A 27,886-nucleotide genomic window follows, 5' to 3' on the forward strand; every position below is an offset into this window, starting at 1 on the left:
TTTAAACTTATTCAGAAGAAGTTATAGTAGAGGCAACTACTGTAGCACGCTCATGTCTTGATGCCTACATGAGTACAATTAATGAGCTGCCAGCAATTGTGTTCTGATCCATGGCATCAAAGTGTCTCCAATCATCCCGCACTGTCCAGTGTTCTAGCGTGGAGATTGCAGCAAGTGGCTGAGCTGTGTAGAAGCAATATCGGTGGCGATGGCTGAGGATCTTCCTGAGCAATTGACATTTCTCAGCAAAATAAAAATAAAGTCTCCTGAAGGATACACTTTGGCATGATCTGTATCTTTCACTGCCCCAGTGCTGGATCTAGTGTACTCAACTTGATGTTTATCTGCAGAGTTTGATCTAGAACCCTAGACTTTAAAAAGGCTAGCTGTGATTTATAAATCGTTCTAAACAGTCTGACAGCTGCTCACCTTGAGCAGCAAATCATTCAAGTATTGAAAGGCTAATACACTTTCCTTCCTAGAGGTGTGCTGCAACCACCAACATAAATTTTGAGAACGCTTGTAATGCAGAGTCCAAGCGAAATGCCCGGACTTAAAACAATTTCGGAAGAAATAAAAATTTAATTTACTCACCCACTGTTTTTAGATCCAACATGTACTGTAGGTTACCCTTGGGCCTTACTGCAGAACTTGGTACAAACTATACTTGTCCTTTTAAATCTCGGTATTGACTCTACTGCTGTTTCTATTACAGAGTGTGAACTTCATGCACCTGTACGGTTTGCGAGGGGGGAATTTCTTGGATGCATTAGAGTCCCTTATATCTGTGTGCACTGCCCTTCTCCACAGTATTCAAAATGTACTTGCCCCTCTTTCAGACAATATCTATACCTCCAGCGAGGAAAGAGGGATGGGGACATTGCTTCGTTTTTCCAGGGAGTTTCTCTTTGATACCATGGGCTGATTTCTATTATTTTCCACGGACGTCTCTTGAGACAAAACTGTTATTTTGGCCTATGGTATTGTCCATGCTATTGGAGGCACTGCTTCTCAGGAGGACTGAAGTGCAACCAAAATGGAAACACTTTCAGATTGTCCATGCTAATTATTGTTAATACATCTGGTTCTAATTTAAAATGATGCATGTCATTAAAGCATGTAAACATAGAAACGGGAGAGTCATTACTTTTGTTGGCAGTCAGACTTGCATGCCTCAACCATTCAGTCAATGGTCTGCGACAACAATCATTACTTTGTCACTGAAAATATACTTTGCCTACCTTTGCAAAGAAGCCCAAAAGAATGTTATATATTATTCTTGCAGTTTCAACGGGTGTAGCAGATGTGCCACATATATAGAAGCTTACTACGTTGATTCGTACGCTTTCCTTGTCCAGAGAGGCAAATGATGACACTTATTCAAGCCTGGTGCTGCTAGTTATTTGAGAAGGCTTTACTGATTATTAGCCCTGAGGAAGTCTGTGGTTTACATCACACAAGACGAAACACGTGCTGGCGGCTAGACCTTTGCATTGAAGACAATTTGTGACAAAGAGAAGATTAAGAAGATCATCTTGTGTCTGAGGATTCTGGTTTTGGAAAATTAGCTCAGGATATACTGTCTGTTGTATTTAAAAGGTATGGTTTTCTATACCATCTGGTGAGCGGTGGATGGCCGTCACCTTATACTTAGAGCTTTTGTTATTTGGATTAGTTTACTGTTTCACAACTGTGCGCAATTGTCACTCAGCCATCCCCCTACTGCATAATATTGTCAGTTATTAATATGACCAACTATTTACTGTGCAAACAGGAATGATAGACCACCTCTCAGTGATGCCAATGTTACACTATGATCAGCTTTCGAACCTGTGACCATAGATTAGGTCCAAAGCATTATGAGTTTCTTAAACTCTTCTTCTACACTAGGCATTTGTTCGGCACACAAACTGAAAAAAGTCATCAACTGTATTACTCCTACCCTGCCTACTTTTTGTAACTCCCCACTTTCCTCAGGAATAGAACCATCACTTGGAAAGCCACCACAGTAATTCATCCATTTAAAACACCAACACATGATCTAAATATTGTGGTCAATTATCGTCCCATCTCGTTATGACCTTTATTTGGTAAGATAATAGGAGCGCTTGTTGATGCTACTATTTGTTATTTGATTCAATAAAAATAGGTTTACAAAAAAAAAACAACTACCAAGTGTCCTGGAAGAACACAAGCTTTTCCATACTATTGGGGTTTTGAAAAGGTCTCAGCATGAAAAAGTTTAAGCCAACCCATATATGATATTCATGTGGTGGTGTGGCAGCTCTGATTTTATTTGCTCTATCATTACCTTTAACACCATTTCTCATTTCGCTCTTTTAGAACGTTTAACCAACTCGCGCATTATGACATAGTCCATGACTGGTTTGCTTTGTTCTTAAAGAACCATAGTTAAACAGTTTCCCTAGCAAACCCGTGACCCCCTGCAAAGGCAAGCGTTAGAGGTGTGCACTGGGCTCAACTTTGAGTCCCACCCTTCTTAACCTAAATGTTGAACTGCTAGCCAGACTTATTGACTCATTGTTTTATATTCTATGTAATCGGTAATGACACCCATTTCACCCTACGGCTAAATGGGAACACTAAATATTTAGCCCAAAAATGTTCCACTTGCCTCAATGTCAGTGTCTCGATGAATCATAATTCACTGACCCTAAACGGTAATAAAACCGAAGTGGTCATCTTTCGAAACCAACGCTATTTTATAGATTAATGAATGGAGGCCTAAAGCTCTTGCTGTTCTTTCTTCCATGTCCCAACACAATAGAAACTTTGAAGTCATAATTAAATTTAAATTGTTTTTTGAAGAACATATCAAGACTCTTATCAATGCTTGTTTTCATCTGATTATTATGAAAGTCTTTCCATTCTTCCCTTGCTTGTCTACGAAAGAATTGGTGCAAGCTTTTATATCTCCATACTTCACTACTGTAACTCCTTATTAGTTGGTATCATAAAATATCTTCTAAACAGATTGCAAGTAATCTTAAATTGGGTGGTATGTAGTATAATCTTAGGACTCAATAGAGGCTCGTCCACATGGTCTCACTTGTTCAACCTTAACTGGCTACTGAATGCTAAAAGATGTTTTTCCAAGGCATGATGCCTTTGTCATTAAGAAATCTATACGAACGGTCCAGGAACCTACATTACAACTCCCTGCTCTAGGTATCTATGATCCCGAACTTTACAATCCAACTCACAATGTTTATTAGTGACTTCCAAATTAAAATAAATTCTAGGACACAAGGGTGCTCATTATCAGTCGTTATGTCAAAACCGTGGTATGCCTTGCCTTTTTTTTCTCTCTGGGTTGGATCGAATTTTTGCAAAGAAACAGCTAAAAACTCACCCATTAGTTGCTTCAATATAACTACAGTTTCAGTAGTCTCATAGTAACTTCGAAACCTGTTATTTACCTATTGCACAGGCACACTTCTATCTGAAGTATCCACGGGCTTCACAAATTCTATATCAGGACCAGAGGTGAGGATAATGTTCAAAACTTTCTTCCTTTATTCATTCCAGCAGGGTTCAACTTTAAACTACCTTTCCCATCAAACCCCGGGAAAGGACTATAAAGCAAAGTTCAACCATTCACACCATATGTCATCTCCATATCATCAACTGCGTACTGGTTAAACCCCTCTTTCTTTCCTGCTTCCAGCAGAGCTAAGTTCCTTTGCATTTTACTCCTGTGAATTGCGCTTTATCTGCATTTAAAATTACCCCTGGAATGTGCTTTATCTGCATTTAGCATACTTTGGTTCCATTTAGATTCCTGCCACAGGAGCACATCAGCGCTCTATTCGCGGCTTGTTTCCTTGTCAATTACTGAACAGCGTGAATGAGGTGAGGCATTTCGGCTGTCAGAGGGCGTGTGGCAATTTTCAAAGATGCACCACGTCTCGTTGCTCCGTTAAAGTGAAACTGACGATACGAATACTCACGGATCCCTTTGACAGCTGGCTCATCCGTATCGGACAGTGCGCTTGTGTGCATTACCGCTCATAGGGCTGGGCTCAGGTGGCATGCATTATCCCATATTAATCTTGGGGGAGCATTAGCCCCTCAAGATAAATATAGGATAAGGCATGGAGCCTCCAAAGTGTGTTTATACACATTAAAAAATATACAGGTGTCATGAAGGGCCACATTTAAGCCCTGTGGGCTGCCAACTAGAGTGCATTATTTAGGCCCCCTGAGCGGTTACGGCTATTAACCCTACGCTACACCTGTTCCTAGCTATTCACAATGTAGAGGTACCAAGAGGAAGAATCCATTAGTTCTTCCCTTGGATGATGATTTCTGTGAGGCAATAGACGCCTCTTTACACCAGGTAGTGGTGGCTTCCATGGGGCCCTTAGAAAGGCGCCTAATACAATTGCCATATTCTTATGCATGCCCTTTAGATCTCTCCCGTACCCAGTATTGTTCCTCAGGTGCTCTACCAGACCTGCAACAAGCTGAGCTATGACCCCACAAAAGCAAAGGAGGCCCATCCATAGACCTCAGTGCGTTTGATAGGCTGAAGAAGGCCTTCCTAGAATGCACAAACCCCGAAAGAGGACACAGAAGACGCCCTTGGCGCATCACTTGAAGTTCCCTTCTCCCACCCAGTGCCATTAGGTAATGAGGACTCCCCCCATGGTTATTCAAATGATGAGGTGGGTCCCTTTAGACCTTGGTGCTCCTCTCCTGATCCTTCCAACAAGACTTCCACCGCTACATAAGAGGATATGTCTAATATGTTTGATCCTGATGATCTAGTACACCCACGCTCAACGCAGAGTTTTCCATTGGCCAAGGCTGGCAATTATGTGGAAGGGCGACTTAAAAAGCCCCTAGAGAAGGAAGCATGTGCACACCTCAGAGAAGAATTTCCGTGCCCCACCGTCGCCGGCAAGGTGGCCCTAACACTGGAAATTGATACTTGAATGGCTACTTTCCTTCAGAAATATACATGGGATTCCAAGAAAGGGACCGACAGATCATGAAAGTCCAGTCTGGATAAATAACTGGATGTGATCGAGCTCTTTGCAAAAATTTGGTGCTGGCGGAGCAGGCAAAAGCTTCTGGTTCTGGGATTTCCCCAGAGTCTCTATCCGGTTTGGTGCAGCGCGCAGTCATTTTCCTAGGAAATGCTAATTGGCCCCTATCAGGTGAGAGGCATCACTTCTTGCTAATAATGGTGAACCCCAAGTTAGGAGATTTGGCCACAACATAGGCAGAGGCAGGGGCTGTGGCGCTGGGAGGGATTTTCGAGGAGCCTTTAATAAACAAGAGTTAGGCAAATGGTTGCCACCTTTACTTCCCTAGATGAGGAGCAAGCCTCCATGAAGAAAATGTTCCACCCTCAAATTTTTGTGGGGGCTGGCCATGGCAAAGGGCGCTCAGCTGGCCGTTTCTACACACAAGGCCCTCCCCGAGCTCAGGGTTTCACCAAAGGACAGGACCAGATGTGCTCTCAGGAATTCTTCCACACCAGGAGAGGATACAGAGGTGCCTCCAGGCAACAATTCCAGTTGCCGCAAGCAGGTGAGTGTTCTCCATTCTTTGGAGTTAATGGTGGGAGGTCATTTGGTTCTTTTCTTGCACAACTGGGAGGCTCTTATCTCCAAGGCTTGGGTTCTGCAAACCATACAAGGTTTCCAAATAGAGTTTTACGGTTCCTCCGTTCTGGTCTCGCATCTGCGTCCACTGGTTTTCTCAGAAACCCAAACAGTTTTCATAGACCAGGAGGTGGCAGACCTGCTTCAAAAAAGGGCTAATTCTTTTTCTTCTCTTCACCTGTGGTGGTTTCCCAGGAATCTTTTCTTAGTGGAGAAACACAACGGGGGCCAGAGGCCCATGATCAACCTCAGGGAATTCAATGGATGGCTAGTGTATCGCCACTTCAAGATGAACTGAATACACCTTATGCGAGAACTCCTGAGACCAGACGACTGGATGGTGTATTTAAATCTCAAGGATGCATACTTAACAGTGCCAATTTTTTCCTTGCACCGCAGATTCCTCCAGTTCAGATGGAGAGATTAGGTTAACGAGTACATGACACTACCGGTCAGACTCTCCTCTCACTCTGTCCCTTGGTGTTTTCCCAAGGCACTGAAGCCGGTTATAGAGACTCTCAGGGCCCAAGGTTATCGTTTGATTATCTATCTGGACGATCTTCTTTTGATGGATCAGTGTCCGATTACCTTGATGCAACAACTGCAGGTGACAATTCATCTGTTAGAGAGCTTGGGGTTCCCAAGGCACTGAAGCCGGTTATAGAGACTCTCAGGGCCCAAGGTTATTGTTTGATTATCTATCTGGACGATCTTCTTTTGATGGATCAGTGTCCGATTACCTTGACGCAACAACTGCAGGTGACAATTCATCTGTTAGAGAGCTTGGGGTTCATCATCAATGAGTAGTCGCTGCTGACACTCCCCATGCAGACCACCTTTTTGGGTTTTGTTGCCAACTCCGAGGAGAGGATCCTAAGCCTCCCATCTCTGAAGATTTCCGAAATCCGACAGGGCTGATGAAGACATTGTCCGGACTCGCTACTTTATTATGGCAGATCACAAGGGTGGTAGGTCTTCTCTTTTCTTCAATTCAAGCGATTTTTCCGGGCCCGCTACACTACAGGGCCATGCAGCGGCTCAAAGCCTCACACCTCCGCAGGGGCCTCCATTATTCTAAACAAGTGATGGAGCAGAGGAGAGACAAATATTTTTGTATACCCTCTGTGAAATTAATTTCGTATAACAATAATCAAATGAATGGAGTGATGCATGAAAAACTAATCAACAAAATGCACTTAGACATTTTACACGTGGGAAACCAATTGCCATTTGCGAAAATTTATCTATTAATAATTGAGAACGAGTCGTATTAACATAGTGCTATAATATAGAAACAGCTTGTGTGTTTTTGCTTTGATAAAAAATATGTATTTTATCGTGGCATAAAGAACATAAAGTACAATTGGGAAGTAAAATAAAGCTATGTGTCACGCTTTTGCTAGGTGATTACTAATAAGGGTATTAGAAAGGTGGGAGGTAAACAGAAAAAACTATAATTCTAAATCTAACATTTGTTGTGTTTGTTTTAGCACTAGTTCTCATTGAGGCCTACGCGGCGTAGTTGTTGAAAATGTCTGACTGCGGTATTGGCATCGGCTAAAAGAGAGAGCCTCTATGCATGCGTGTGTAAGAGAAGCTGACTAAGCAGCATGACTGGTACACAGAGCGAAGTGATGTCAAGGCCAACTTGACCTAAAGTACAAAAGGGTGCCAAAAGATGTTTGCTTCCAAGACCCTGGGAACGGAAGGGCATGTTGCGAAAATGGAATGACAAGCATAAACGGAGATGATATCTATGGGAAAATGTTGAGAATGACTGCACTTTGCAAAACTGGTTCAGGCGAGGAAAAAATGAGGTGATCATAACCACCCCTCTAATGGACCAATCAGAATGAACTGTGGACCATAAAAGTATAAATTTTAAGTTAGATAGAGAAAAAGAGTGTAAAAGAGCTTGTTTGAAAGGGTGAAAAAAGCTTGTTCCTTGGATTTATTTTGCACCAAGCCATGCTGTCGGTTTGAACTATTTTATGGTGCTAGATATATAAATATTTTTGGACTTTAATTTTTGGAGCAATGAAGATGTTTGAATACATAGATTTACCTTTTGGAAAGAGGCGTAGAGAAGAATAGAGAGGCAGATTGAGACTTGTGCAATCCTGTTGTTTTTCTCCAACAGGACTTGGTAATATGATTTCTAAATTTTTACTTATTTTAATTCTTGCTTGTCTAAAATAAACTAAAATTCAGTTTTCCTTAAAATGAAGTAGATAAATTCAATTTATAAAATTTAAACTCGAGTTGTGTTTAATAAAATGTTATGATAGTTTATAAAAATTGCTAAAGTTATAGGATTACTATGATTCGCCTGGTCTTAGTCTCCATCAATTAACTTCTACTAGATGATCTATTGACCAAATAGTGGAGTACCTTGATGTAGGGTTATCCAGGTAACGGATTAGCATGTGTAAAGAATTTCTATAAATGTATATACTATGAGCCTAGGTACCCCGCTAACCAGCAGCTTGCCTTCTTTGTCACTGATTCAGGAGTAAAATGTGTGTGTTAGTGTGAAAGAGTTTATGACTCACAGTGTTATGGGCCCCACTGATGAGTAAAGTGATTGCTCCTGGAGTTGGTGAGATAAGCATCGAGGGTTGTTGGAGAGCCGCGCTGGATCACAAGTCCAGTTGACGGAACAAGTCAAAGACAAAATGAGATGATGGCTGGTGCACATGGAGGCCTGGAAAAGGCGGGCCATCTTTGGCTTGGATCCGGATCGGTCGGCGGTCTACTACATCAATCATCTGGGGGGCTACAAATCAAAACTCCTGGTGGACCTAGCCAAGAACTTCTATGCCTTTTGCTTGACCAACAATGTGTCAGTGACGGCGGAGTATATTCCGGGTACATCCAACAGGGTGGCATATTGGTGCTCTAGAGAATGGTCAGACCCGAGCCTGTGGCAATTAGACCAGAGGGTCTTCAAGAGTTTGGAAGAATGCTGGAGCCCGTTCACGGTGGACCTGCTTGCGTCCAGGTTGGACCACTAGGTGGCCAGATACTTCAGTTGGAAGCCAGACCTGCTAACGGCGGCGACAGATGCTTTCCTTCAGGACTGGCCAACGGAACAAGGGTGCGCGTTTTCCCCCTTCGATTATCATGCGCCTCTTGGTGCAGCAACGACGTCAACAGGTGTCCATGGTTTTGATCACGCCATATTGGAGATCTCAAGTATGGTTTCCAGTTCTTTACTGGGATTCTCAAATCCTTCTACCCCATGCTTTGGATCTACTCCGGGATCCTTTGGGCAATTGTCACCCGCTCATTCGACAACAAAGAAGGCCACTCACGGCGTAGAGAATTACAGGGAATGCTGACAATTCCCAGTCTTTTCATGAGGAGCTGAGAATATGTTGGCCTCTGCATGGTCAGAGGGCACCACGAAGAGATACAAATCTGCATGGTCCATATGGTTTCATTCGGGTCTTCAACTCAGTAAGGATCCCTTGGGGTGCGATGTTGTCCCAGTAAGTAACTTCTTGGCATCCTTGAGATCTTGGGCCTGCAATACCACACTATCAATTTGTTTTGAACAGCTATTTCAGCTGGCCTCATACCGACCCAAGGTGCAAACGCCCTTTGGTGTGTAAGTTGATGATGGGGATTCGTCTGGACCTTCCCCTGGAGCCGCAATACTCAACATTGTGGGATGTCAATAAGGTGCTCCACCTTTTGAAGTCTTGGCAGCATAATTATTTTTTTGTCATGGAAGGAACTGGCCGCAAAACGGGCAATGCTGCTATACTTAATCTCCTGTCGCAGGGTTTCTGATGTGAGAGCGTCGATATTACCGGGCGAGTTTTCACACCTCAGGGAGTTACCCTCAATATTTCTCGAAGAACAAAATCCAACTCATGAGTGATATCTTACCCAACGTATAGGTCTCCTCTCACTGAGGTCACTAATAGCAAGCCCAGTTGAAGTATTGATTTATAAAATATTTTTTTTCATAAATAATAAAGGCCCTGTTTTGGTACCTTTCACGTGTTTAGAAACTTTGATGTTGCTGCTTTGACAGTTGCCAGGGTTAGGAACTTGTCTTCTGCTATTTCCAGCAGTTCATGGACCAAAGGTAACAGAGCCACTCTGGTTTGCAATGTTTTCAATACCACTGTAACAGCTGGCCTTGGGCCTCTAAAGTACTGTTCAGTAGCACCCCTGGCTAAGACCTCCTGATAGTGGAAATGTAACCTACCAGAGAGCTGCGAGATACAGATGCCACTGATGATGTTGGCATATAGGATATGGTAGTATCTGAAGTAACTGAAGGTGGTTTAGATCTCGGTTAATATTTAAAACATCTTTTCCAGGCTTTGGTAATTACAGAGGAAATCGTTTACTTACGTAACATATCGAAGTTGGTCTCAAAAATAGCTTTGGAGAATGAGAATCCATAGAAATGTTTCGAACTATAGAAGGAGGAGGCTTGGATAAGGTCTCCACCATCTTGTTTAGGTGTGGTGTGTAGGAAGGTGGATATCTGACTATGGTTACCCCCAAACTTTTTGCCTGGTGTTTAGCTGATTTTTGACTTTAGTTGGCCTGGGACCCTGCTATTCAGGGCCCCAGGCTAATTGCTCTCTCCTTAAAATGGACTCCATGTACCTTAGGTACATACACAATTGGAACTGGTTCACCTTATTGGCCCCTGTAACAGTGTACCCAAGTACCCAGGGCATAGGTGCTTCCAAGGCCTACCAGGGGCGGCAGCATGTATTGTGCCACCCCTGGCCTGGCCTCCATATTTGACACAACTGGCTGATCACTCAGCTGGGGTAAGTCGGTGTAACCATCCCTTACTTAGGGGTAGTATGCCTATACCTAACCTAAAATGGACAAATTTGTCCCTATCAGCCACTCCTATGGAAGGCCTCATCAATCCTGGAGGCAGAGTGCTTGGGAATATGTGAGATAGTGCTCTGGCATGAGCTGAGCCTGTCTGCAGCTTTCGGAACCATGTCCTTTAGCTGTTTCATGATACTGCCATACCATATACTCTTAAGTGCATTATGAACCTCGCGGTTAAATGCTATCTTTGGTTTGGCTTTATCAAAACATGTCGAGTAAGGTGTCATACAAATTGGAATACTACCCCCTCGCCAGTTCTGGCGATGGGGGTAGCATTCCACCCTTCTAGAGGGACACGACATGTACCTAGCCTGAACCCCGGTTAAAGTTAAACAGAGCCTCAGCATCACAAAATGGATGCTGCCACCACAGACACAAGTCTGACCTCCTGCTGCTGGGAGTCCTTCCAGCGAGGGCAGCTTGGACAAAGGGTTTCCTGCCTTGGGAGGTGCTAGCACCACCCCAGACAGGATTTTGTGTATTGGGTAGGACAGGGCTGAATAGAATCAGACATGCCTGGGGCACACAAGGTGTCCCTGTGCATAGGCCAGTTCAAACCGGTGCTGGGGCCTTCCAGCTCCAGTCCTGGCGCAAAACTGGACAAAGGAAAGGGGGTGTAACCACCCCCCTTCCTGGTTCCACCCAGAGGAGGGACCTAGTAGGTGATCGGGCCCCCCAGATTCGAATAAGAGTGGGAGCTGTGTCCTGAGACTTCAGATCATCCTGAATCAACTTGAAACTAAGAAGACGACTGGACTTCGACATTCTGCTGCACAGAAGACTGAAGAGCATCTCCCTTGTGGCCTAGGAGTGGCCACCCTGTGAACACAGGCACCATCCAGCAACTCGACGTCTGCTTTGCCGCCGCCTCCCGCCGGAGCCCGAGCCCAGAGCCTGACAAGACCCAGACTCCCCGACTTCTCACAGCCCGATCCACAGTCCCTGCAAAGAAGGGACCCGTGGAGGCACCGAGAGACGTGGGACCGGACCTCTTGGAAGACCCCCGAGAAGCTGACTGCGCAGCATCAGAGGCACCCTCGATGCTGTGCTTTGGGGTTTGAGAAGCCCCAACCTCGAGCAGCCCTTGCACCGAAGATCAGCCCCCCAGCATCTCCACGATCTGCGTGGGGCCCTTTTGCACTGTGCCACTCGACGCGCCATCCCGGCCACTTGCCACGTGGCTAGCGGCCATCTTGCAACGAAAACGACAAACTACACCGCTGGTCTGGTTGCTCCAGATTGGCCCTTGCTCCCCTGAAAAGGAGCACCCGCTCTGACCTTGCTGGTCCGAGTGAGAAGCTTGAATCACTTCCTGCGTGGCTTACTTTAGCCAAGGCCTGTTTGCTCCAATCAAGTTGCCGACACCGCCATCAGCGAGAGCCTACGTGGGACAGCTCGTGACCGACTCCTGGACGTCCTTGACCTCTTCGTGTCCACGTGGCTGCAGAGACAATCTTCACGACATCACCTGTTTGCGCCCGACATCGCCTGGTTCCCTCCTGGTTCCACGGTAGTCACTGGCTAGTGACTTTGAACATTGTCCCCTCTGCTTTCAGGTCTTCACCTCTTCAGATCCACCCTTGGATCCACCGGAACTCTTCACATCGAGCCGCCTGCAGCATCTTCAGCTCCAAGCACCATCGACCTGCGTGACGAAACCCGACACTACTTCGACCCTGTGCACCCGCTTCCTGTGGGTGAGGTAACTCAGCAACGCCGGTGTTCCCACACTGGTATACACCTCTAGTGTCTGTGTCTAAAGTTTCATCCTTCTAGGTCACTCGGAAGGTTCCTTAATAACTAAATTTGTAACTTTTACGCACCATTGACATTGCATTGGTAAAGCGTGCACTTTCCGCACTGCACCCGAGTCCCGCGGGCCTTTCCTGACTTCTTCACTGCTAGTCCCGAACAGCTCCAGCGATTCCCCAGGCCCTAGGCCTCTTCACTTTCCCCATAGTGGTTCGGTTTAGGTGGCCCCTACGGCTCATCCAAATTGTGCAACTTTTGTATATTTAAACTGTGTTTTGTTTTAACGCATTTGCTTCTGTGCTCATAAAGAGTATCAGGGTTATTTGTAGAAATAAATCTATATATATTTTCAATATATATCTGTGTGGTGTCCTTTCATTTGGTATTCAAGGGATTGTGTATGGTAAAACAGCTTGCTTCACATGCCTTTACAGAGTTTAGCCTAAGACTGCTTAGTCCATGCCACCCCTAGGATAGCTTGTCTATAAGGCTGACTTTACAACCTGCACCATAAGGGTTGCTTGGCATGGTACAAGGTGATCACTAGAACTAGTGAGCATCATATACCAGGCCAACTTCTCACATGGTGGTTATAGAAGATGTAGAAAATCTTGGATTATGCACATCATGTTGTTCCGGTGACGTAAGTAGTAGAGAATGAAGAGAAGGAGATGACTATAGAGAGACAATTTACAGGGATGGAGTGCTCGACATGGTTAGTGATAGATGTGGTCTCTTTGACATAAATGGGGATGGAGTAAGAATTCTGACATGTTTTTTCTTCGATTGTGAAAGTATCAACTTAAAATGGTGGACAGCTTTGGACATAGTAGATGATAACTTGAACAGGGTGTGGAAGGCTGCCCGCGGTGACAGCTCTGTCTTAGTTTACGTCAAATGATGTCTGTGTTTTGACATCGAGCTGCGATCTTTCTTTGATGATCTCTTTTGATTCTCACATCGTCTTTCAAGAGGCAAGGAGCCTTTGTGCAACAGCGAACAAGTTGGGGCTGACGCCGTTCTATGTTGATGCAGATACCTTTCACTTCGAGATGGAACGTCGTCAAGAATCATGCCATTGATATTTAGACAATACCATCCTTTCCTTAGATCTTCCTTTTCTGGAGTCTTTTTCAGCCATTGGATGCTTCACAGAAGGGGGATGAGAAGATGCTCTCTCCTATCTTCTCTTGTTCTTTACTTCCTCCTTTCTTATGACTTCTATGACACCCCCTCAGCCTGATGCCCTCTATGTCCTTCAAGGTCCTTTTTAGAGAAATCGTTTTACAGATGTCAGTCTTTTACCACACAGGTTTTTGGTAAACATGTGAAGTGACGGTCTGCCACAGCCTTTTTCCTACCACATGATGGCCACTTTTCAAAAATACTGTCAGAAATCGGCAAACAACTGTGTCACTCGAGAGAATAGGTTAAAAATGGCGAGTGAAGCTGTAAAAATACAGGATCTCATGATTTTCAGAGAAAATAGAGGTATAAAACCTCGCGTGGCAAGAAGGTCCTGCTCCTGTGAGCCAGAAAAAAGTACTGACTCTCTGAGGCAAATTGTCGATAGGGTGTACTATGGTGGCAAACTCTCTTGTCTCTTAAAGGAACAGGTTCCTTTTTTTCTCATTTTAAAATTAAAGCCTCACATGCTGCATTTTCTTTTTCTTTCTTTTTCTTCTCTCCATACATTTTCACCTTTCTGCATGTGAAATTATGCAATGAAAGCTAGAAAAAGAAACTTCACCACTAACAGGCTGTCATGGGTGTGACTCATCATGAAGAGAAATGGACATTTACAGCGTGTGAAGTTTTAAATGAACAATAAAGATAGAAGTGCTATCGAGTCATAGCAGGCAGCGCAGAATTACTTTAGTTTTTATGACTATCAATAAAGATCCTATGATACAGAATTAATTTTTACCCTGGACACCTCTAAAAGTCCAATATTTGTATCTGTAAATAAATCCTTCTTCTGAGGTGCTCTTGAGAAGTACTTGTAGAATATATCAATTTTTCACCATACAGTAAAAGCTATTTACAAGAACCACACTGCTTTGTAAATGGAGTAGGCACCTACTGCTTGACAAAAAGGGAAAGTTTGAACTGAAAGTACTGTAAAGTTCCAATTCTGGAGAAGCAGTGTTCACACATTAGATATACAACCACCCAAACTAGGTGAACTGGTTATGATGCCATTGTCCTTGGAACCTTATTGTAGTTAAGAATAACAAAAACTGCTTGCTAATATTAAAATAATAACAATAAGTATCAAGGTGTCAAGATGAGGACAGTTTAAGGCATTGGCAGAGGAAATGCAATATTTCTTAGTGCAGACAGATGTAGTTGGGGTTATCTGAAGAAATTGGGCAAACTTGTGACACTTGATGTTACAGTGGTGAAGATCTATACACAATAACATGTTATAAAGTATGAGCTCTTGACCTAAAATGGGTAGCTAAAGAGGGTGCTTAGTTACTCATTTGGCCAGTCTATACCATTGTCGCATGAAGGTCGGGGGACATGGGAGGGGATAAAAGGTTGAAGAGAAAAGTACTTCATTGCCTTAATGTGTCCACTTCTGAACGGCTCAGTAGGACTTTATTTTCAAGATGGAAATTATAATGTCAGGAAAGAAGTTACTGAAAATTATAACAAAGTACTAGGTAACCATTTTTAGGTTCATTTTTAGGTTCATTTTTAGGTCTGTCGTAGAATAAGTTTTAGAAGCTGCCAAAGTCATGTTTGAAAGATTAATAGATAGATAGATAGATAGATAGATAGTGTATACATTATAATAATACAATTATATAGTGAAAAGGGGCTTCCTTTGCCATTTGTTAGTTTGCTTGTCTATAAAAAAAAGAGATTCAGCTCTTAGACATGATACAATAAGCTTGAGAATGTTTTCATTAGCTTTCTCACAAGAGGTAGTCTTATTTCAAGTTTATTTACTGGACTGCGATTTAGAGTTTGAAGTCTCCGGTTTGTTGAATTGTGGCCTTTTTTCCTAATGTCTTCTTGTCTGTTGTAGAGGAACGACGTTTTTTTAATCAATATTTTGTCATATTTAGTGTATGCAAGGTTGTTTGTTTTAAATGGGGCTTTATCAGGGCACAAGTCGTGAAAAAAGAAGTGGGGGGACACTGTCACCAGAAGCGACGTCATAACAGGAAGTGACGTCACGAAAGGTGCCGAGCTCCTCGTCCCAGAGAGGCCAAAGAGTGAAGTCCAGCTGTTTGGCAGGGGGGGTGGCGCTCCCCCCTGGTAAAATAAGTGAGAGGACGCCGTCCACCTGCATGGTACCCCGACTCGAGCCCTGTGCTTTATTGTAAGTTATGTTGTGCATAGTATTTTGAAATGTGTGACATCAAGTTTTCGGTACACCTTTAAGAAATCACTTTGTGCCAGTTTTTTCTTTTGTTTTTAGCCCTGCTGCACGTTTCTTTTTGCTTTCCAAAACGCTTTGGTTAATGTAGTCCCAACATTTACCAAGTACACTTTTTGCAAATGCCTTTCAATTGTTAGCAAGCAGTATTGAATCCAAGAAACACGTTTAAGAGATGTAGGCTAGGATACAGTACCTTGCTTTGGACCTGTGAAACCAAGGAAAAACCCAGCTTCACCTCAAAATTTTGAGTTAGAACTACATTCTTAACCTCCCCATGCCTTATAAAAAACACAAACGTGTAATCTCTCGTTCTCACGTAAAGCACTTTAATGAGGTGTTTTGAGTTATAAACAACTGCAAAAGAAAACAAATCTACAAACCTAAAGAAAACTATGGAAAATATTATTCATGTTGTAACCCTCTGCTGTTGTTTACTTCGGATGGTTAACTGTATCAAGACAGATTTTACAGTGAAATTAGACTTCAAAGTAAATGAGTTTTGCTGGAAAGGAGATTGGGTTCCAGCCTGACATATAACATTTGTTCTCCTGTGCATATATGGTTCTTTAGAAGTGTAAACATCAGCAGTTTCGTAAAGAATCTTCACAGTAGGTGTGTAATTAAATCAACATGCAAACAGATGGACAGGGGACTCCCCAATGTATTTGCAAATGTATGAACGTGTCATGAACTTGCCTTAATGACTATTATGTTGCCTCACATGTACAAAAAACACTTGGAGTGTTTATTATCACAGTGTACCTCTGCTTTATGTGCTGTCGTCAGTGAAGGAATATTGTACATTAAGTGAAACTGTTTCTATTTACAATTATATGATACGGCTTCTTTGTTTGCTTTTTACATGATGTGTTTATTAGGTCAAATCATACAAATTAAGATAACTATTTTGAACACTTATTTTTTAAAGAGTGCTGTAATGTAAACCGTGTTGTTGTGCACTTCGTTTTGCAGTGCTAATCATGTGCTCATTTTCTCTCCTCTTCACATGTAAGATAGTGGGTTCTCCAAGTTTAACATTTAAATCTGTGTGGGGTATGCGTGATTTAAGGGCATGTTGTGCTGCTACCCTCTTTTTTATAATGTTGGTGTTGAAAGTAAGCTGCTCAGGGTCATAATAGCACATTATTTATTGTTACAACGAGATGCTAGAACTCAATCTTCTACAAATTCTAATAAAACACTGGTTACTGTCTTCCAAGTATGTGGGGGCAGGATAGGTCCATAAAACTGCTTTCCTATATACTTGTATAATACGGGTACGTTTTAAACAGAAGCTTAAAATAATATTAGGAATTTTTTTTTTTAATAGGACAAATAGTTGCTAGTGGGCTGCTTTTGATAAAAAAAAATAAAGAAAATAACACAGTGTTACTGTGCACCTTATATGAGTGGCTAGCGTCTGCCATGGGTATGTAAGAAATTAAGGAGATGCATCTTAGTGTCTAGAGCTGCTGACATTGGAACAGGAGAACCACGTTAAAATCCTGGCCTCGGTTCAACATCTTGTGATTCTAGGCAAGTCACTTAATCTCACATGTCTAAAGAAGCGTAACACCTAACATTCATGGAAAGCACCCTAACGCCTTATGTACACTTTTACGTTATAGAAAAGCATTAAAAAAACATTTCTGGTTTACACAGTTCATTGTGCTAGACAGCATTTCAGGCGAGGAGCATATTGATTATTGAATGTGCAGCCAGAGTGCTTCTTGGAAATACAACAAAAAACAGCTTATTATTAATCACAAAGGTGAAACCTAATGCATTTACCAATGCTTGTTTTAAAACGTATGCTTTTGTGGCCAGTATTTACCATACATGTCTATAATAGCTCTTTGCCCATGTGCGTTTTTCCATTGGAGGGGGAGAAAAATAGCTATTGTTAGTACATTGATTATTCATAATGAAAATCAGCTACCAGGTATACCCCTTTGTCATTCTTAAATAAAGCTCAGTTTTCCAAATAATATGTTTTTTACAGTGCACTATACGCTTCTGGCTGCTGCCTGCCATGCATATTTCACCACTAAAGGAGAATAAATGCTAATGTTTTGGGCACTCGTAAGCCGTAACTTTCTTTACATTTTCACTTACTAACAACTATGAGTTTTTCATACTGCTTTTTAACAGAAACTAACTTGGCTCAAATTTAGCCACTAAGAACATTTCACAACTAAATTTGCGATCACACATTTTTAAGCTTCTCTAAAAAATATAAATGTACGTAAATCAGAAATAAAAATGAAAGGAATAAAAGTATTCACAAAAAGATATATTGCAAACTTGCACCACACACTTCATGGCCAGACTGCTTGACTTTGCAAATACTTGTTAAACGTATTATATGAAATATTACAAGCACTCAGACATTTTCAGACACATAAACTTAACAAAACTCAATGTTAAAAGATCAGAACTCTACTTCGATATTATTCTATACGTTATTATATAATAACATATGATTTAATGAAAATCTCACATTTCACAAACTAGCAACTTACCCAAACTTTACTCCTATACGAAATGATGTACAACTCAAAACAGAAGTGTACGATTCCACTCATTGCTAATTAGAATCTACCATATAAATTATTTCATGGCCTCACCTATACAATTGGCACTATCTATTTTATTTCAGATATTGAATGGCACCCAGCCTCCCTGTCGATCTCAAGATGGGTGCCCGATCCCTGCTACTCATGGCTCCTAAATCACTGTGTTTCTCAGTTGTGGCATATTTGCCTGCTATGTTCTTGGTGCTATCACACCCCACCATAAAGTGACTTGAAAACAGAGTTCATGGCCAGCCTAGATTATATGGGAAATCAAAACAAGTCTCATTTAATGATCTTTGGGGCAGGAAAAAGCAAAACAAAGTTGACACTGTTCCCTCTTTTTCTTATTTAGGTATCCCCTTTGATACATAACTCTAATGGGACCTCAGAAGACGAGTAGAGCCATTGCTTTTTCTAAATCAGGGGAGGCTGTCCTCAATTTTGCCCACCGACTTGGCCAGAAGCCCATAAGGGAACTTTCAACTGATTTCAAAGCCAAGTGCTGTGCTATTGCTTCCTAAGGGGCAGGGGTGTGGGGCATTGACGATTGGGGGCCTTCAAACAATTGAGAATTACTTTATTAAGAGCCTCTTAGCTGCCGCCCAAAGCACCAGCACCTTTATATGCCACACAGAGGCAGGGATTGGATACATTAACAATCTTATTAAAATCCAACCCCTCCTTCTGTGGCTTAGAATTTGGACCAAGAGCCAGACCTCCTTCAATAGAGCTGTGTTCCTTGAATAAAGTATATTCATAACATCTGTCGCAGCATGAGGCAGGAGGATTTGTTTACCTCTCCCAGTAGTGTGTCAGCCAGCTCTATTATTACCTTGAAGAACGCATTTCTAGGGGGATGTCTGGAGGGCAGAAAGTGGTGGGCGGTAGTTAAGCCAACTGTCCCGGATTTTATGGGGATTTGTTTGAGTGTCAGTCCCGCACCATATTTATTACGGGTGGGCAATAAAGACCATAAGATTTACTAGTCTGATTCATGTTATGTCCTGTGCACTTTTTGGCTGCTTTCATGTCAGAAGGTTCCTAATTTTCCCACCTACCTCTGTGCCCCTGTGATGATCAATCACCACAAACTACTTTACATTTTATATATTTTTATAAATTTTGCTTGCTGTTGAGGAAACGTGATCGATTTCCCATTTTTAGGGGAGCAAACATTCGCTACTGTAGAGCGGCTTTCATTTATCTGCAAACTCTGCCCACCATTAAGATCTGTATTCTTGCTGCTGTTTATATTGGAACGTGCCATAAAAGAGAGGGCCACCATTCTTATGTGGTGTTTTATAGACTTTTTTTTATTTGTCTGCATGTTTTTTTATGTATAATGATTATTTATTATTGGATCACTGTATATTGATGTGTTTTTATATATTTCTTGTGATTGCTTTTATACTTTTGTGGTCTAACTAGACCACAAAGTTATTTGAACTGATTTGTAAACAGAGGCTAAAATGCAATACACAATTAAAAATGTTTAACTATTTTCTGTTTAATTATAAGCCTACCTCCTGGGATCATCCAGCATTCAAGGGCAAATAAACTAAACAGATAAACAATATCAACCTCAAATTGTGTGCTTTCTTTAACGAAGGGCAGTTATGCAGTTTATACTTACATGTGTGCAGACATTCTGTAACAGTGGTAGGCTTGATGATGTATCCCTTGCAGATGTGGCAGGTGATGTGCGGGTTGAACTCGTTCACAAAGTGAGACTTCTGTGTGGCCATTGGCAGGAAAGGAAGAAGGGAGTCCACCACTTGTGAGAGAAGAGATCAGTGGGCAAAAGAAAGTGAACACGGGGTTTGGAAGTGGCTACACCAGCTAAGCCATTTGAAAGAGCCTAGCATAGGCATCTGACACTGGAAGGGGTGACTGAATAAAATGGCAGAAGGTGAACCTGACGACAAGAGTACTTACAGAAAATATTGGCATTAGAAAACAGCATGAAAGGATGGCACTGGAAGCTGGTTAAATTGGTACTGGAAGTGGGTGAAATTGGCACTTGAAGCAAAGAAAAGGTCAACTCAGGGAGCGAGCAAAAAAAGGGTGGCACTAGCAGGGAAGGTTATATGTAGGAGCGGAGGGAATCACTGACAACTAGCACTGGGGAAGACTGGCACAGAAGGCTTGTAGTGGCAAGCAAAGTTTAGCACTTCGCTGGGCTTGAAAGCTGGTAAGGGAAACAGGACTTCTGATGCAGGTGGAGAGGGCCAGCACTGGGGATTGAGTCACAGTTTTACTTTTGATGTGCTCTGCACAGCAGCATTTTTGAAGCGGTCTCTCTTCAATCAATGGCAACGGCAGCCGCCACTCCAAGAAGACAGATGAAAATCCCCACTCCGTCCTACTTCAGTCTGTATTACCTGTTTGAGATATAAATAAGTGTGCAGACACACACAAGGTAACACATTATCCATAGTACACTATGATTCAACCACCCTACAAGCTGTACTATTGATACATCAGGCACCACCCCTTGGAGACTTGGTAAAGAAGGCTAAATCCAATTAATCTGGTCACCATGTGCTCGCTCTCTTCAACCACCATCAAAATATATGCAACCTCTGGTACAGTATGCTCCTTCCACTTTCCCATGAGTAACAAAACATCCCCTTTTATTTCTGATCCGTTCCTGGTGCGCTCCAAAAGTGTTTGTCCCAGACGGTCTTTCCCTCTGGTTATCCTAGGTAGGTTGTTATGCTTCTCACACCACAATTAATGTTATAATGCTTTAGATCCCCAAAAAGCGACCATAACACGCAGAAGCGATATACATGGCTGCGAGCCACTATACATCACATTATTCTCCTGACCCTACCCTCATTACGTCTGCCAGATTGACCATTCAAGTCCAAGTTACTCATTTACCCATGGCATACTGTACTTTTCACCCCCTTCTCGGATACAGAAGCACACAGTGGCCTGTAATGAAGGAACCTTGTTCTCATAAAATGATGACTTTTATTTTTTGGGTAGGAAAGGGTCACATCCAAGGCAGAGGCAAATGGCTACGTTCAGTATGACAGAAAAGTGACTTTGTCACCATCACATAGTGCCAGCAGCTTCTGTCTGTCCATGAGAAGAAACAGCTCTGAATGTTTGTGGTCTAAACATGCAACACCTGCAGTCACTAACAGAGGAGTACAAGGAGTAACGTGATGGAAGACCATCACTGTATTGCCGCCACTACAAAAGAGTGAAGGTCATTCATCACACTACTCCTTCAACTCGACTTTGATGCATGTCTACAAATCTTCCAAGTGCAGTACACTATAACTTTTGGGAATGCCAACATTTTGATTCAGACATTTCTTGCCACACAGAGACCATCTCGGGTCCGGTCATGATAAACTGCCTAATTACACCCGAGTAAAAATGACAATTAGCACAATAGGATTGAGACAGTAACATTGCGAGTTGCACAAAAAGACTCTTGGGATAATGGCATAAAACGGTCAACATCTGCCCTGACCTTTTGTGACTCGGCTGAAATATTTTTTTTGCAAAACCGATGGCACCTTTTGTTATACACAGTAGCAAACAGATCACACGTGGTACTGCCCAACAAGTGAACATCTTATCAGCAACGTGTTCCATTACAAACAATTACACAGTGTGGTCCAGTAGTAATGCAAGGTAAGAAACCAGGTCTCTTTAAAATCATAGGCTCTGATGTATTCACAGCACCATTTTATTTCCCAAATACGGTATTACTGGCTTATACAAAACACTGGATTTGTTGCTGCACATTGGCACCACTGAAAAGCCTGTAGTGCTGCAGCAGCGTTTTTAAAATGTGACTGTCTGACATGTTGGTGAATGTGCCCACCACCAGTGGCCTTTTCATGTAGCCCGGACAACCTCTTTTTTAGTCAGTGTCAGAAGAACAGTTCATAGAGAACACGGCTTTAAACCACACATCAAATAGACACAAGCACCCACGTCGCCTTCAACCACACCACCGAACTCCACTGGACTGACCACCGATGCATTCACTTCACCTTCAAGAAACCTACCACGCACCACCGCACCCAACAGCTTCCCCGCCGCTGCCGGAGCAAAGTCACTGAAGACCAACTGACCTCCACCCTCACTCAGAACCCACCCACCGACCCCACTGACACAGACGCCGCCGCCGGAAACTTCAGACAGTGGATCCACGACTGCGCCAACACCCTCGCCCTGATCAAGAACCCCTCCACCAACCACCCCAGCAAGAAAGCAGCCTGGTTCACCGAAGAACTCCAGATCTCCAAACGAACATGCCAGAAGCTGGAGAAGAAATGGCTCCACGACCGCGCACCAGACAGCCACGCAGCCCACAAGGACGCTATCCGCAGCCATCGCCACCTCATCAGAACAGCCAAGAGATCGTCCTTCAAAGCCCGACTGGATAACAACACGCACAACAGCAAAGAACTTTTCAACATAGTGAAGGAACTCTCCAACTCCAGCGCCAACACCAACGACATCCCGCCCTCGCAGGACCTGTGCGACTCACTGGCCACCTTCTTCCATCGCAAGATCACCGACACCCACGACAGCTTCAACTCCTCATCCGCCCCATCTGCAACAGACCACACCCCGAACGCCACCTGCACCAACCAGCTGACCTCCTGGTCCCACGTCAACGACGAAGAGACAAGCAAGGTCATGAACTCCATCCACTCAGGATCTCCATCAGACCCCTGCCCACACCACATTTTCAACAAAGCTGATGCAACCATCGCACCCCAACTTCAAAAGATCATCAACATCTCCTTCAACACAGCAACATTCCCGGAAAGCTGGAAGCGCGCCGAAATCAACGCTCTCCTCAAGAAGCCCAAGGCGGACCCCAAAGACCTCAAGAACTTCCGGCCCAGCTCCCTGCTCCCCTTCCCGAGAAAATCGCCAACATGCAGCTGACCCGCCACCTCGAGGACAACGGCATCCTGGAACCATCCGAGTCCGGATTCAGATGCAACCACAGCACCGAGACTGTCCTTATCACCGCCACAGACGACATCAGGCGCCAGCTAGACAACGGCAAAACCTCAGCCCTCATCCTCCTGGACCTGTCAGCCGCATTCGACACAGTCTGCCACCGCACACTAAGAACACGCCTCCAAGAAGCCGGAATCCAGAAGAAGGCCCTGAAATGGACCACGTCCTTCCTTTCCGGCAGAACCCAGAGAGTCCGCCTCCCGCCCTTCCGATCCGAAGCCACCAACATCATCTGCGGCGTACCCCAGGGCTCATCCCTCAGCCCGACCCTGTTCAATGTCTACATGGCCCCCCTCGCACAAGTGGCCCACCAGCACAACCTGAACATCATCTCCTACACCAACGACACCCAGCTCATCCTCTCCCTCACCGAGGACCCACACACTGCCAAAACCAACATCCACGAGGGAATGAAGGCTGTCGCCGAGTGGATGAGGAGCAGCCGTCTGAAACTGAACGCGGACAAGACGGAGGTCCTCATCCTAGGTCCCAGCCCCTCTGCTTGGGACGACTCCTGGTGGACGACCGCACTGGGAGCAGCCCCAACACTCACGGACCACGCAAGCAACCTGGGATTCATCCTCGACTCCTCCCTCTCCATGTCGAGGCAGGTCAACGCCATCTCCTCCTCCTGCTAAAACACCCTCCGCATGCTTCGCAGGATCTACAAATGGATCCCGACCGAACCAAGAAAAACAGTGACCCAAGCCCTCGTCAGCTGCAGGCTGATCCTGCTGGACCTCAGCGCGGCGTTCGACACTGTAGCACATAACATCTTGCTGCAGTGTCTGAACAGAGGTGGTATTTCGGGCACCGCGCTGAGATGGATCCGGGACTTCCTCAAGGGAAGAAGTTTCCGAGTAAGGCAGGGTGACTGCTATTCTAAGCGGGTTCTTTTGGGCCAAGGCGTGCCTCAGGGCTCGTCATTGAGCCCGACCCTCTTTAATATGTATGTCGCGCCTGTGGCCTCGATCGTGGAGAGCCATGGTCTCCAGTTGGTCTCGTATGCCGACGATACGCAGCTGGTGATCTCCCTATCGCACGCGCCCTGTCTTGCTGCCGATGGTTTCCGGTCGTGCATGAAAGACCTTGCCGATTGGATGGATACCAACTGTCTGAAGCTTAATGGCGGCAAGACAGAGGTGCTGGTGGTGGGGAGAGCCCAGTCTGCCTGGTCGTCGGCATGGTGGCCACCCTGTCTAGGACCGACTCCAACCCCTTGCCTAGAAGCACGTAATCTGGGGGTTTGGTTTGACACGGGCCTGACTTTTGGCCCACAGATCAACCGGGTGGTGGGAGTCTGTTTCGGGATTCTGAAGAAACTTAGAAAGGTCTTGGACCTACTCCCGATCGGTGCCCGTCAAACCCTGGTTCATGCTTTGGTGACAGCCAGGTCGGATTATGGAAACCTGCTGTACCTAGGGGCTCCAGAAAAAAGCATGGCTCGCCTACAAGTGCTGCAGAATGCAGCAGCACGCTTGGTTCTCAGGCTGCCCAGAAGGGCGCCCTCGAAGGCGGCCCTCCAGAAGTTACACTGGCTCCCTGTGAGGAGAAGAGTGGAATACAAAGCCCTCTGCACCTGTCACCGAATCCTGAATGGTAGGGCTCCCGACCCACTGAACAAACTGATTGAAGTGTATCAACCTGCACGAGCACTCAGATCTGCAGGGGGTGGTCTTTTGAGGATCCCCAGAGTTAAGAGAGCCCGCATGGGAGGCAGGTCCTTTAGATGCCTAGCGGCAAATAAGTGGAACAAACTACCAGCGGACCTGCGCCTGGAACCGGAGGAAACGAGGTTCCGAGCGAAATTAAAAACATTCCTGTACACCAAATAACTGTCTGCCCAGTCTTTTGTGCTCCTTGCACGCTGCCTCTCTCACTGTCTTTAGCGCGTGGACACGCCGGTGTGCGTAACGCAGCGCTTTTACAAATGTCCCTATTATTATTATTAGACTACGGCAACGCACTCTACGCAGGAATCCCGGCCAGACACCTGCGACGACTACAACGCATCCAGAACGCCTCAGCCCGACTGATCCTCAACGTCCTCCGCCGCAGCCACATCTCCCCCCACCTAAGAGACCTGCACTGGCTGCCCGTCAACAAGAGGATCACCTTCAAACTCCTCACCCACACACACAAAAGCACTCCACAACACCGGACCAGCCTACCTGAACGACAGACTCAACTTCTACACCTCCACCTGCCAGCTCCGCTCCGCCAGCCTCGCCCTTGCCGCCGTCCCGCGCATCCAACGAACAACCTCCAGCGGCAGATCCTTCTCCTTCCTCGCCGCCAAGACCTGGAACACCCTCCCTACTCACGTACGGCAGACCCAAGACCTGCTCACCTTCAGAAGGCTCCTCAAGACCTGGCTTTTCGAGAGGTAGCAGCAACCTCGCACCCCGCCCCCCTGCAAACCCCCCCCCCCCCAGCGCCTTGAGACCCTCTCGGGTATGTAGCGCGCTTTACAAATTCTCTGATTGATTGATTGACACTTTAACACGTCATATGGCAAATATCTCGTTCCAACAAGAAGGAGCCTTTGGACTATTGATTGTGGTTTATTTAAATAAGGTTTACAAATAAACTTAGAAAATTTACTAGTGCTCTCAATTTTGGCAGATTGTGGTAATTAGGGGTAGGCAGGTAAATCGTTTCACAATTGTTTCAACTGAATGCAAACTATGCAGCCAAATAGGGGGATACAGGGAAAGAACACCTTGAGACAACTGCCACCAAAATATTTTGTAGCCCGCAGTTCTTCAAAACAGAGGCTTCATCCGAGGAAAAACAGGATATGTCAAAACAGATTGGTATCTTGGTAATGCAGTAGTGCAGGATCAGAGCTCTGGGTCGGATTCAACAAAGGCCCAATAGTATGTGGGAAAGATTAAAATCCTGCAACTACTGTGGATCTCTTAGCATGTATTGCATTGCTGCAAGTACTCCCTGCAGTCAGCTGAAAGTTCAATCTTAAAAGAATAGAACACCTGTCCAGAATTTTAGTGTTTAATGACAAGAGTTGTCTACTCATTTCACATGTCGAGGACACAGATAAATGATATGTGATTGAAAGAAAAGTCCCCAGCAGTTTACCTTACTTTACACATTCACTGACCAAAATAAAATTTAATAGTGACAAATTATCATACAGAAAACATGCTAAGATCTTTGCCCGCATTTTACCCATACCTAGGCATTAAATATTTTAATTCAGGGGTGAATCCTACTGTTATCTGGTTTCTGAAAGCTCTTGGAGTTGTCAGAACCAATGTACTGGCAAGGAGGTGAAGTGCTCTGCCTATCAGAACAAGTAGAAAAGCAAGATCTTCTGGTTACAAATATGTACGTATGTACAGGTTTTTTGTCAGTGTAAGCATAAATCTAGCTTATCAGTTATTGTGGCATATGTTGTTGCTATCGTAAATCTGGTATTATTAAGAAATCCACTAATAAGGGCCCATCTACCTTCTGTATCGGTTTGGGAAAAAGTAACTTGCAGGAAACAATATTTAGTCACATATAGTGCGACACCTCTATGTGCTGCTCTTGCACATGATAAACACTGATATCCAGCCCATTGCTTGAACATTTTAAAATGTGGTTCCTTTTTCTCAATATAATGGGTTTCCTGCATGAGCACTAAATCTGGGTATTGTCCTCTCACCCATGTATCTATTGTGCTGGACTTGCATTTATTATTCACACCATTAGCATTCAATGCCACAATACGGATTGATTGTCTATATTGTACTGTCACTTCACATTATTAATATATCTAAAATATCCATATAGCTTCACTGTGTCCCCTTGCAGGATCCCTATTTCTACTTGCTTATCAAAGTGCCATTTGCCTCTTAAAAGTGCAATGTGCCTATAAATACTAATATTTCCCATTTTTGCACTGGATTCACAGATCTTCAGTATATTACCTACATTTGTACAGTACTTGGTTCTCCCATTCCCAATCAGTGTATAAAAATACCACAACTTAGAATATAAAGTGCTGCATGCAACCTGAAAGTGCACTGTGCTTAAATGCTGTATCTAGCTCAATATTTGCTTGTCTAATTGCCTCATAAAGCACCGCCCGTCCTGTTTTAGAAAAGTGCCATTTACATCTCAAAAGTGAAACATACTTATGAAATATGCCTACTTCCCATATACTACCCGGAGTAATTCTTATATATTTGAGCTTTTTTGCCCATTTATCATTCCTTGCCTTCTATTAGCCATTTCAGAGGAGGAGGTAATCAGGGTCAATTGTGCTTTGTCCTGCCGGGGACAAGGCTCCCCGGACTGGATGGCTTGTCGGCTGCCTTTTACACAGAATATGCATCACTGCTAGCACCGCATCTTATAAACATGCATGAGGAATAGTTGGAACTGGGAGAACTTCCCCCGTCGCTTCAAGAAGAGCTCTTTATCACGATTCTAAAACCTGATAAAGATCCACTGCAATGCGATTTCTATAGGCCTTTGTCTATTATTAATCTGGACAACAAAATCCTGGCTAAACTCATTACAACAAGACTTCTTCCACTGCTGCCCCTCGTAATGCACCCCGGCCAGTGTGACTTTGTCCCTGGTGGGGCTATATGCAAGAAATTGACCCCTCACTCCAAGCGGCCACAATATTTTAGGACGCCACT

General features: G+C 44.1%; 1 protein-coding gene across 1 annotated transcript in view; it reads right to left on the reverse strand.

The window, feature by feature from the left end:
• PCGF5 (polycomb group ring finger 5) overlaps positions 1 to 27,886 on the reverse strand; it is a 198,401-nt gene that overhangs the window by 149,258 nt on the left and 21,257 nt on the right. The window contains exon 2 of the mRNA XM_078642917.1: positions 19,861 to 20,608. Coding sequence (XP_078499043.1) covers positions 19,861 to 19,972 — 112 coding nt within the window. The 5' untranslated portion in view covers positions 19,973 to 20,608. The remainder of the gene's footprint in view (positions 1 to 19,860; positions 20,609 to 27,886) is intronic.

The sequence above is a fragment of the Lissotriton helveticus genome, chromosome 5_1 (genome assembly GCF_964261635.1).
Source record: "Lissotriton helveticus chromosome 5_1, aLisHel1.1, whole genome shotgun sequence".
NCBI lineage: Eukaryota > Metazoa > Chordata > Amphibia > Caudata > Salamandridae > Lissotriton > Lissotriton helveticus.